Source organism: Macaca nemestrina, chromosome 7 (assembly GCF_043159975.1).
Source record: "Macaca nemestrina isolate mMacNem1 chromosome 7, mMacNem.hap1, whole genome shotgun sequence".
NCBI classification, from domain to species: domain Eukaryota; kingdom Metazoa; phylum Chordata; class Mammalia; order Primates; family Cercopithecidae; genus Macaca; species Macaca nemestrina.
The window spans coordinates 151,164,859-151,177,658 of record NC_092131.1 but is presented as its reverse complement, the minus strand read 5'-3'; the positions used below and the strand labels follow the sequence as shown (position 1 = coordinate 151,177,658).

Sequence of the window (12,800 nt, the reverse complement as noted above, 5' to 3'; positions counted from 1 at the left end):
CTCCTGTCTCAGCCTCCCCAGTAGCTGGGATTACAGGCATGTGCCACCAAGTCCGGCTAATTTTTGTATTTTTAGTAGAGACGGGCTTCACCATGTTGGCCAGGCTGGTCTCAAACTCCCGACTTCAAGTGATTCTCCTCCCTTGGCCTCCCAAAGTGCTAGGATTACAGGCGTGAGCCACCATGCCCGGCCTCACCTTCATTTTTAAGACATTTTTTTTCTGAGTATGCTGTGCTAAACTGTTTCTTTTCTTCAAGCATTTAAACAAAGATGTCACTACAGTGTCTTCTGGCCTGTATAGCTTCTGAATACTAGCAGATTGACAGTGCAGAAGAAAAGATCATTAAGCTTGAAGACAAAGTAATAGAAACTATCCAAAATGAAACATAGACCAAAAAAAAAAAAAATGCAGAGAGCATCGGTGACCCAGGGGACAGTAACAAGCAGTCTAATATACATCTGTTTTTTTTTTTTTTTCGTTTTTTTTTAAAGACAGAATCTTGCTGTATTGCCCAGGCTGGAGTGCATTGTCACAATCTCAGCTCACTGCAACCTTTCCTCCCAGGTTCAAGCAATTCTCCCACTTAAGTCTCCTAAGTAACTGGGATTACAGGCATGCGCCACCACACCTGGCTAATTTTTTTTTTTTTTTTTGGTAGAGATGGGGTTTCACCATGTTGGCCAAGCTGGTCTCGAACTCCTGGCCTCAAGTGATCCACCTGCCTCAGCCTCCCAAAGTACTGGGATTACAGATGTGAGCCACCATGCCTGCTCTCTAATATACATCTAACTTGAGTCCCATAACTACTGAAAATAACTACTATTTAACAGTTATTAGTAACTATTGAAAATAACTACAGTAGTTTTTGTGCCCCCTTGTTTTTGTGTTAATAAAATGTTAGTTCTTGTTTGGTGACTTCTGAACTGGAGGTAAGAGACAAAAATCATCCGTTCAGAGTTGGAAGAAGGTGTTGGGACTTGAGGAGAGTGACAGAGAAGATATGAAAAGGGAACTAGAATTCTGGTCAACTAGAATCATGTAAAGGATGCTGTGTAGTGTCAAAGCACCCCGGGGGGTGGAGGTGGAGAGTAGTGCCAGTCTGCTGCACTGATTCTAAATAGAACTTTGTGAGGCAAGGGAACACTTGAACCATCACTCCTCTTACATAGATTCACAGAACATTCTTCAGAAAGTTTAGACCAACAATGACAAGTTTGCCATTCTGTCTCCTGAATGTGTGGCAAACATCACTAGTCAGTTATTGAATTCTTTCCTGCTGAGTGTTCCAGTCAGCTGCTGCCAGTTAATTCTTGAGATAAAATCAGTTTTTCTTTCTTTCCTGCTTACTAACTCACAGGCCACGAAATCATGATTATTATAGGTGACTAAAACGAGGTTGGGTCATCCCTGCATTCAAGAGTAACTTAGGCTTATACAGAACAACTATGGCAACTCAAAAAATGGCTAGTTTTCTCACTGTTTTTTAATTTGTTCAGTTTTTTATGCTAGTATTCTGAAATCTAACAAGTTTTTTGTTCATGACTGACTTTTTGACCTTATTTCTTTTTCTGATTCCATGCGTTTTTTAATGAGAAACAAGATTTAGCTAATAGTTCAAAGTTATATAGCTGTCAGAATTTTAGGGTTTAACATTTTATTTATCTCTGATTCTTTGCAAATTTATTCTTTGTAGTTAGAACCTCATCAAATTGTTATATTGCCAAGTTGAAATTATAGATGAATGTTTAAAACTCATGACTAGTAGAATGATTTCTTTTTATATTATGATGTTTTATTTTTGCAGCTGGGAAAAGCAGATACTGTCTCTCACAAGTTCAGGAGGAAATCAAAAGTCAAGGAAGCTAAAAGTGGCGAAACAACCAGTACTCATAATATGACCTGTTCTTCCTTTAGTTCTTTGTCAAATGTGGCATATGAAGATGACTATTACTTGAATACTTTGCACGATAGAGGAGACAAAGAATTAAAGACATTTTCTCTCAATTCGGAACTTTTGGATTCTGAGTCACTCACAGAACTGCCCTTGGTTGAGAAATTCTCAAATTGCAGTCAGTCTACACCTTCATTGTTTGCTGATAACAGCATGGAAATTTTTCACCCTCCTCAATCTACTGCAGCCTCAGTTGCCAAGGAAAGCTCTTTAGCTTCATCTTTTTTGGAAGAAACTACTGAATACATACACTCAAATGCTATGGAAATCTGTAATAATGAAACCATATCAGTGTCTTCTTATAAAATTTGGAAAGATGATTGTTTATTGATGGTCTGGTCAGTCACTAATAAGAGTGGTTTGGAATTGAAAAGTGCTAACCTAGAAATTTTTCCTGCGGAAAATTTCAAGGTAAAATTTAAAGGTATTATTGTTTTATTTTCAGTGTGTATTTTGTGTTCTCTTTTCCTGCGCTCTTTAAATGTCTGGTTCACTTTTGTCATAAACACTAAAACGAAATTCTCAAATTATTTAGCAAAGTGGAAGATTAAGGAGTAAGGATATTGAAGAATAAATGTGTATACTGTTTACTTCTTTCTGTCACCAATTTATTTTTATATACTGAGTGCTCAGACATCAGTTCTCTTTCTTCCCTAGCTCTGACAGATTGCCATTGTGATTGCTGGAAGTATGTTTAATTGCATTATTGTATGGATGATGTCCTTGGTGAAGTTGTAATGAGATTTGACTAGTATATTTATCTTCCACAAAACTGGCCCAGTTTCTTCTATGAGCTAGAATGTGTTGAATGGGATATTGTCTGCGCCACTGACCGGAGCAAAAGTTCCTGATACTAGATGTGCTTTACAATCACCTGTTGGGCCGGGCACAGTGGCTGACACCTGTAATCGCAGCACTTTGGGAAGTTGAGGTGGGCAGATCACGAGGTCAGGAGTTTGAGACCAGCCTGACCAACATGGTGAAGCCCCGTGTCTACTAAAAATACAAAAATTAGCTGGGCGTGGTGGTGCACACCTGTAATCCTAGCTACTCAGGAGGCTAAGGCAGGAGAATCACTTGAACCTGGGAGGTGGAGGTTGCAGTGAGCCAAGATTGCACCATTGGACTCCAGCCTGGGTGACAGAGTGAGACTCCATCTCAAAAAATAAAAAATAAAAAAATAACCTGTGGAACTTAAAAAAACAGACCAAACCCTTCCCAGTTGCTTTAACTCTACCACCAGAGCTTGAGGGTAGAGAATGAGAATAGATGACACCTGTATTTGTATTTATATTTAAATTCTTTTAAAAATTATTTTAAAACTCTCCTATCTTTAAAAACCTAGGGCCAGCCAGGACATTTACAGAGTTTTAACTGTAATGCCATTTGTTAACATAATTTTGACCTGTGTACAATTATTATTTCATTATCTGTTCTAGTGAATTTTTCTCAAGTGAAATTGTCAGTCATCTTCATAATGTAGTTTGTTATTAACTTCCCACATTAGTATGATTTGTACCACTTAAATAGAAAATTGGTAGTCATATAATAGTCTGTATTGATCCCTTCCTTCTTCAACACTTTTATTACTTTTATTTGCAGGTCACTGAGCAACCTGGATGCTGTTTGCCTGTAACGGAAGCAGAAAGTACCAGAAGCTTTCAATATAGTGTGCAGATAGAAAAACCTTTTACAGAAGAAATTCTTTCTGGTTTTATTAGTTATCATATGATGGATACTCATTCTGCTCAGCTGGAATTTTCTGTAAACTTATCACTATTAGATTTCATTAGGTAAATGTTTTGTGAAATGTTAATTCAAGTTGTTCATTCACCAACTATTTTTAGACCTCTTCTGTGGATGGAGGCACTATGCTGGGTGCTAGGGAGTGTAACAGTTAAAAACTACACACAGTTCCTACCTTAGAGGAATTTCTAGTCTATGGAGGAGACGTGGTGCAATTACATACATATGTATGTAATTATGAATTGTGCTATGAAGAGAAAATAAGTGGTACAATGAGGGATTATAGTGAGAGACCTGATTTAGGTTGGAGTTGGTGACCTGGAAAAACTTGTGAGAAAAAGTATTATTTAAACTAAATAACTCCAAAGATTCTGCATGGCTTTTGAAAGTTTCTCTCGTTTGTATTTTATTCAATTATTTCATAAAATCTGTTTGTTAAGCTTTAGAGAAATGTAAGAAAATTGCTCGACATAGTTATTAAACTTTTATTAAACATGCAGTTTTTGCCATTATACTAGGCACCGTGCAGTGTTACCAAAATAATTGAAAACAATATCTTACCTGCCCTAATTTTGTTTTATAAATGTACTGTTTTTGAACATTAAAAATATGAAGGCTGCCTGAACCCAGAATGCAGAATACCAATGAATATCTCTATATATATTCTTAACCTCCACATGTCACTTCTGTTACAATACAATGCTCTAACTTTTGTTCATCATTCTTTTTTTTTTTTTGAGACAGGGTCTTGCTGTGTCACCCAGGCTGGAGTGCAGTGCCACACTATGGTTCACTGCAGCCTTGACCTCCCAGGCTCAAGTGATCCTCCCACCTCAGGCTCCTGAGTAGCTGGGACTACAGGAATGTGCCACCATGCCAGCTAATTTTTGTGTTTTTTGTAGAGACAGAGTTTTGCCATGTTGCTGAGGCTAGTCTCAAACTCTTGGGCTCAAGCAATCTGTCTGCCTTGGCCTCCCAAACTGCTGGGATTAGGGGCAAGGGCTACCATGCCCAGCTTTGCCCATTCTTTCAAGTCTTTTAGTAATAACATAACTGTCAGTCTGTTAGAGTACTGTATGCCTGTGGTGCTGATAGGATAAAATCCAGCCTTCAAAAAACTTATGTTGTGTGATTGTGGAGGTGTATCCCGTGGCGAACCTTAGTAATCAGAAGAATCACAGTATATTTAACACAGACCGTTGTTCTGTGTGTATTAATAAAATCCTCTGTATTTTTAAGATATCTTTCTTGATTATCAAATCAATAGATACTTATTATAAAACTTAAATGCTACAGAAAAATATAAGTAGAATATAAAAGTTCTTTGTAATCCTATCCCCAGATATATCCAGTATTAACTATTTGATCTTTAGTCTCCTGAACGATTTAAAAAATATATTTGTTAAAGTTCTTTCTTTTGGTCTAATTTACTTAGGGTGCTAGATCTTTGTATTCATGTTCTTTTTCATAGCTTTGATAGAGTATCCCATTATCCCCAAATTCAAAGTAGACATGAAAGAAAAGTTCTGTATTATATTTGAATGGTTTATGAAATTACTTGGTAAAATCTTACTGGAATGACTAGTAGAAAGAGAGAGAACTGAGTGATTTATTGAAATGATATTTTAAATTTAATAATATACCTGCTTTCAGTATTTTCATCAGGTTGGAGGATGATACTAACCATTTTTAGCGTATTTGCTTTAAAGACATAAATCTTATGGGACCCAAATTTACAATGATTATGTTTTATTCTCACGAGGCATTTGAAATTTGTTTGTTTAGAATCATTTCACTGTTTTTGACATATATCTAATTTTAAAAATTATTTTCAGACCATTAAAAATCTCAAGTGAAGACTTTGGGAAACTCTGGTTATCCTTCGCCAATGATGTGAAACAAAATGTAAAAATGTCAGAATCTCAAGCTGCACTTCCTTCTGCACTAAAGACTCTGCAACAGAAACTAAGACTCCATATTATTGAAATTATAGGTTTGTAGAGTTATGAAAAGGCTATTCTGTGTTTATAGGAGCTTTCTTATAATTGGAGCACAAATTAACTCTTACAAGTATCAGATTTCTAGAGCTTTATTTCCTATTATGACTGTCTTTCCGATGAATGTGCTTTTCAGACTGTATTAAATAATTTTTTATTGGAAAATACACATATATAAAATATACCATTTTAACAATTTTTAAACATGTAGTTAAATGGCATTAAGTATATATACACTGTTGTGCAACTATCACCATCATCTGTCTTCAGAACTTTTTTATCTTCCTCAGCTGGAACACTATACCCATTAAACACTAACTCAGCCTTTCCCCTTCCTCTCTACCTCTTGGCAACTACCATTTTACCTCTTGTCTCTATGAACTTGACTATGTTAGGTACCTTATGTAATGTGGAATCATACAATACTCGTCCTTTTATATCTGGCTTATTTCACTGAGCATAATATCTTCAAGGTTGATCCATATTGTAGAATGTGTCTGAATTTTAATGTGATACATTTTGTTTATCTATTCATCTGTAAATGGATACTTGGGTTACTTCCACCTTTTGGCTATTGTGAGTAATGCTGCTATGAACAGGGTTATACAAATACCTGTTTGTGTCCCTACTTTCTGTTCTTTATTTGGTTATATACCCAGAAGTAGAATTAGTAGATTATATACATGATAATTATAGATGTAATTTTTTTTTTTTTTGAGACAGAGGCTCACTTTGTTGCCCAGGCTTTAGTGCAGTGTGCGATCTGAGCTCACTGCAACCTCCACCTTCCATGCAAGCTATTCTTATGCCTCAGCCTCCCGAGTAGCTGGGATTACTGGTGTGTGGCACCATGCTCAGCTAATTTTTTGTATTTTTTAGTAGAGACGGGGTTTCACGATATTGCCCAGCCAGGTCTAGAACTCCTGAGCTTAAGTAATCTGCCTGCCTCAGCCTCCCAAAGTGCTGGGATTACAGGCATGAACTACTGTGCCTGGCCTAGATTTAATTTTTTGAGAAACCACCATAGCATTTTCACAGCAACTGCATCATTTTATATTCCCACCAGCAACGTACTGGGGTTCCAGTTTCTCCACATCTTCATCAACACTTGTTATTACCTGTTTTTTTTCTTTAATATTAGCCATCCTAATGGGTATGAAGTGTAGTTTCTCATTGTGGTTTCAATTTGCAGTTTCCTTGGTGATTAGTGATACTGGGTATCTTTTCATGTGCTTATTAGCAATTTGTGTATTTTCTTGGAGAAATGTCTGTTTAAGTCCTTTTGCATTAAATCATTTTTCACTTTTGTTTTGTTGTAGGCAATGAAGGGCTATTGGCCTGTCAGCTGCTCCCATCCATCCCCTGCTTACTGCATTGCCGAGTTTATGCAGATGTATTAGCCCTGTGGTTCAGATCCTCCTGCTCTACTCTTCCTGACTATTTACTGTATCAGTGTCAAAAGGTGATGGAGGGATCCTAGCAGAAGCTCTGCTAAATTTTACTCCATCAAGATCAATGGTTTACATAGATAAACTTATTTACCAAAGTAAAAAGGACTCATGGTACGTCTAATGAAAATGGGGATTATTACAAGTGTGGTTTATATGTTTTCTTTATGATTCCTGGTCAAGAAGGATCCCCAAAACTGTATCCCTAACTTTTAACTCAGGATTGTACAGTATGTTTAGGTTCCTCAAAAAGTGACCTAAGCTAATGTTATAAACTGCTAATGATTTATATATCACTTAGTGTGTAGAGGGACTGAAAATATTTATTTTGTTATAAATAATTTTATAGCACATTTACTCTAGTGCTAGCTAATTTTTAATAAAGCCAAGTCTCAGTTTTCTGCATTAAATGAAAGGGAGACATGAAATTGATAATCTCAAACTTAATTCATATTTGGCTTTGGAATGCAGTTATGTTTTTTGGTAGGCAAGTCAATACTTTCGATTATGTTTGGCTTAGATCAGTGTTGAACTAAGTTGGCATAGCACACACTAACAGTTGTAGGAGATCCATGAGCATGCTGGATATTGAGGGGATCCAATCTGTGGTATATTTTTTATTATAGATAACTGTTACACATAATTCCAGATAATTTGGCTATAAAATTTGTCTGTTTTCCACTTGGATTTATTTTAAAATTCAAAGTAAATCACTCTATTCTTATTTTGAAAACTCAGAGCCATTTTCAAAATATCATATAGAAACAAAACCCATAAGAGCACACAGTAACAAAGCAAACAGATACAAAAATGGCTTTTTAGTTACCCAAATATTTTAGTCAGTTACCATTTAGATCCTTTTGGCAAATTAAAATTTGTGATTAGAGTATAAATGGCAAAACGATCTTTTCCTGGCCTTTGAATCCACTAGTACTCAATGGATATAGCTGAAGCAGAGACTGTCTAAGTATAACATACAGGTTTTTCAGTAAAATGTATCATTTTCATGTTATAGTTATGCCTGTGTGGCCTCTGTCAGAACTATTATCAGTAAAAGAGGTTAAGCCTATATATGAATGATGGACCAAAATCTTGAGGTTGTACATTAACTGAAATAGTATTTTATAAAATCTTATGGTGCTGTGGAAAATATTATTTCACCTTTTCTGACACTTCACCATGGAGACTATTTTAAGTCATTGCAGTTAATACTCTGGTTAATTGGTACTGTTAATCACCCAGGTCAGGAATTCTGATTTTAGGTTTATCTCATTAATCATGGCTGATAAAGAAGCTAAGGGGATTCCCCAGAGCTAATAGATTTCATTAGTCATTTGTGTCAAGAGTATTCTTCCCTAAAAATAAAAGCAGTATTTTCTTTCTCAATTTTTAAGTTATTCATTAAAAAATATATAACATCTTGTTACTTTTATTCTTTTAAAAACATACAGTGAAACCTTGCTACAAGAGTAATAAGTGACTGGAATTTCTTGCATAATAGGTTCCTCCTTTTGAATAGATCAGATTCATCCCCAGGCTCTCAGCAGTGTCATGATGAAAGGAGTGTGCTGACTCCAGGGGTGCGGTGAACACTGGTAGCTAGCCTTATCAGCTCCCTCCTTATTCCTACCTCTGTCAGCAGCATCCCTCGCCCCTTACCTAATTCTGCTGTGACTCTGACAGAGAGGAAGTGCCTTCTCACTTTGCAAAGGAATGCAGCATGTCACAAAGAAGGTGCTCCAGTTTTTTGTGTCCTTACTTCCCTATGTTTGCCTAGTTACTGAGGCTAGGTCGAGTGTGGAGCAGTAGGTAAGATGCTGAGAGCACATGGACAACTACCAGGGAGATCTGCTGCTTGGTTACAGGGTGTATTCATGAGTGGTAGCTGCAGTTGTTGTGAGAGACATGCTTGGCATACAGAGCTGCCTAATGGATGGGAGACATGTAATGGTAGATTTAGGGCTGGGAGCATGATTTTGGGTCTGCCCAAAGGAACGCGGTGTCACTTTTGTTCTTTCTGACCTACTAAATAAAAAGTAGGGTAACAGGGTTTCTACTGAAATGTTTAGTAGAATGTTTACAGTTTTTATATTTTTATGATTTTAGAAACAAACAACAATAATAGAAGAATAGATTTTAAGGAACTTCAGAGCAGTATATATTCTGTCTAAACTCATTGAATCTTTTAAGTTGTAAATCAGGCATCACACCAGCCTTTATTTTTGCATTGCAGGAGATGTGATATAAAGTAGGGAGTTTTGTTTTGTTTTGTTTTGTTTTTTTTGAGACGGAGTTTCACTCTTGTTGCCCAGGCTGGAGTGCAATGGTGCAATCTTGGCTCACTGCAACCTCCGCCTCCCAGGTTCAAGTGATTCTCCTGCCTCAACTTCCCTAGTAGCTGGGATTACAGGCATGCGCCACCACACCCAGCTAATTTTTTTGTATTTTTAGTAGAGACGGGGTTTCTCCATGTTGGTCAGGCTGGTCTTGAACTCCCGACCTTAGGTGATCTGCCCGCCTCAGCCTCCCAAAGTGCTGGGATTACAGGCATGAGCCACTGTGCCCGGCCTAATTTATTTTTGTGGGTAGACTCATTCTCTTTACCTAATAGTTATAATTTAGTCAGTGAAGGGACAACATCTGGGGTAAGAGCTATGGAGGAGATGCTCAGCTTTGTGAGTTTTGTGCCAGGCATCTTTGCTGAAAATGGAGATGGCAGCAAGTGTGAATCTGGGGGAACAGAAGGGAAGACAGAAAAGCCTTAAGAGTAGATGGAGGAGGAAGGGTACCAGAATAGTCCCTGTGGAGGCAGGCAGATCAGAGCTCAGGGTTTGAAAGTGGGCCTGAGTAAGGGTCCTGCTAGAGAAACTGCAGATGGAAGCTGAGCAGTTACCAACTGCTAATGTGCCAAGTATGCCAAGCACAGCGGGTGTCCTATAGAGGAGCATTATTTTAAACAACGTTCTATCATCTACCAAAATAATTGTGGTAAAAGTGTAGTATTTTATTTTTTCCTTTTATGTCAGCAATATTTTAAAATATTGATCTGTTTATCTTGTATTTTTACAGATAAATGTGGTATTTGCCTCATGATTGTGAGCCACTGAGAGTGCACTGAATCTATTCACATGTCTTTAAGATGTTTTGCTGTGTTAAAAATTTTAGGAGAGAAAAATGCAAGTGAATAATTATTTAATAGACGTTTATTACTTTATTTTGGAGTTGAATTCTGTCATTTGAAAAAGTTCAGTAATGTAATAAATACAAAGTGATCTGTACTTTTTTTGGTCTATATGTTCTTTATTAACTAAGTAGCTGAATAGTAAGTAATATTATTTAAACAATAATTTGGTAGACATTAGCTAAAAAGAGCAGGAGCAATTGGAATGGGATGAAAAGAATGATTTATTCATTACAGCCCCCAAAGAATCTTGTCTAATTGGTTAAAAGTAAAGATATTGATATTTCTGTTTCAATGTGATGGTCAGAGAGAACTTTGTAGGCTTCAGACAAGTTACAGCATAGATTGATTCTCAGGATGCCTGTCCATATCCCCTGCTTTCACCTTAGGCTGACCATCATGCCCTTCCTTTATAGACGTCTGAAGATGCCAGAAACACAGCAAATCAATTAGAAATTTTGTGACCAAAGAATCTGAGTGTGCTGGCCATCTCTGCCTCATGTATCCTAAAACACAAAGCTAGATCAGAAATGGAGTTTAAATCCCACTGATTTGTGTCTCTTGTTGGCTACAATGTATAAGAAGAAAAAAAAACCCTGAAGCACTGAGGTCAAAAAAGGAAGTTTAAATGCACCACACTCACTATAGTAATTGAAAAGAAGGGAGCTGTTGAAGGGAGGGGTGGCCTGCAGTCCTATGGGCTAGGGTTAATGATTGCATGGTAGTTACTGGTTTAGTGTATACATAATGGGGATTTTTGTGCTTAGGAACTCCCTCTGTGTGTATAGTTTTTTTTTTTTTTGTTTTGTTTTTTTTGACAGACTATTTTTTAAGACTTTTTTTGAGCAGTTTCAGGTTCAAGCAAAATTGAGAAGAACAGAGGTTTCCCATATACTCCATCCTGCCACATACATGGATAGACTGCCCCATCATGAGTATCCCCTACCGAAGTGTTATATTTGTTATAATTCGTGAGCCTACCTTGACATATTGTTATCACCAAATGTTTTACATTAGTGTTCACTCCTGATGTACATTCTGTGGGCTTAGACAAATGTATAATGACATGAATCCACCAGTGTAGTATCATACAGAGTGTGTTCACTGTAGTAGAAATCCTCTGTGCTCTGCCTGCTTATCCCTTCCGCCCTCCTGCCCCCAACCCCTGGTAACCACTGATGTTTTTTACTATCTCCATAGTTCTGCCATTTCCAGAATATCGTATCATTGGAATCATATAGTAGTAGATTGTTAGTAGAACAAGTTTTAGATTGTTCTCACTTAGTTAATATGCATTTTAAGTTTCCTGTATATCTTTTCATGGCTTACTTTTTAGCATTGAAAAATTCATTGTGTATACCACAGCTTTTTTAATCCATTCACTTACTGAAAGACGTGGTTGCTTCCAAGTTGTGGCAATTGTGAATAAAACTGCTATAAACATTGTATACAGATTTTTGGGTAGACATGTCTTCAACTCCTTTGGGCAAATACCAAGGAGCATGATTGCTGGATCCTATGTTAAGAGTATGTTTAGTTCTGTGAGAAACTGCCAAATTGTCTTCCAAAGTGGCTGTACTATTTTGCATTCCTGCCAGCAAAGAATGAGAATTCCTGTTGCTCCACGTCCTTGCCAGCATTTGGTGGTGTCAGGGTTCTGGATTTTGGCCATTCTAATAGGTGTGTAGTGATATCTCATTGTAATTTGCATTTCCCTGATGACATATGGTGTTGAGCATCTTTTCATATGCTTTGTTGCCATCTGTCTATTTCTGTGTGTGTATGTGTGTGAGATGCCTGTTAAGGGCTTTAGCCCATTTTTAAATCAAGTTTTCTGATTGTTTGAGTTCTATCTATATTTTTGGTAACATTCTCTTGTCAGATGTATCTTTTGCAAATATTTTCTTCTGGTCTGTGATTTATCTTTTCACTCTGTTGATAGTGTCTTTTGCAAAGTTTTCTGATTGTTTGAGTTCTGTCTATATTTTTGGTAACATTCTCTTGTCAGATGTATCTTTTGCAAATATTTTCTTCTGGTCTGTGGTTTACCTTTTCACCCTCTTGATAGTGTCTTTTGCAGAGCAGAGATTTTTAATTTTAGTGAAGTTCAGCTTATTAAATGTTTCTTTTATGGATTATGCCTTGATGTTATATCTAAAAGTCATTGCTAAACCCAAGGTTATCTAGATTTTTCTCCTGTGTTATCTTCTTGGATAGTTTTGCATTTTACTTTTAGGTATATGATCCATTTTGAATCAATTTTTGTGCAAGGTGTAAGGTCTATGTCTAGATTCATTTTTTTTGTTAGTTTGTTGTTTTTTTTTTTTTTTTTTTGCATGTGATGTCCAGTTGTTCCAGCACCATTTCTTGAAAAGACCATCTTTTCTCCATTATATTGCCTGCTTCTTTGTCAATGTGTTACTCTGTTTTTACGTTACTCTAAAGAAATACCCGAGGCTGGGTAATTTATAAAGAA

The 12,800-nt window shown here is 36.8% G+C and overlaps 1 protein-coding gene across 1 annotated transcript in view; it reads left to right on the top strand.

Moving 5' to 3' along the window:
- Positions 1-11,059, top strand: part of LOC105490420 (adaptor related protein complex 4 subunit epsilon 1) — a 90,420-nt gene extending 79,361 nt beyond the window's left edge. The window contains exons 18-21 of the mRNA XM_011756024.3: positions 1,806-2,363; positions 3,555-3,745; positions 5,534-5,691; positions 7,015-11,059. Coding sequence (XP_011754326.2) covers positions 1,806-2,363; positions 3,555-3,745; positions 5,534-5,691; positions 7,015-7,175 — 1,068 coding nt within the window. The 3' untranslated portion in view covers positions 7,176-11,059. The remainder of the gene's footprint in view (positions 1-1,805; positions 2,364-3,554; positions 3,746-5,533; positions 5,692-7,014) is intronic.
- Positions 11,060-12,800: the final 1,741 nt, after the last annotated feature.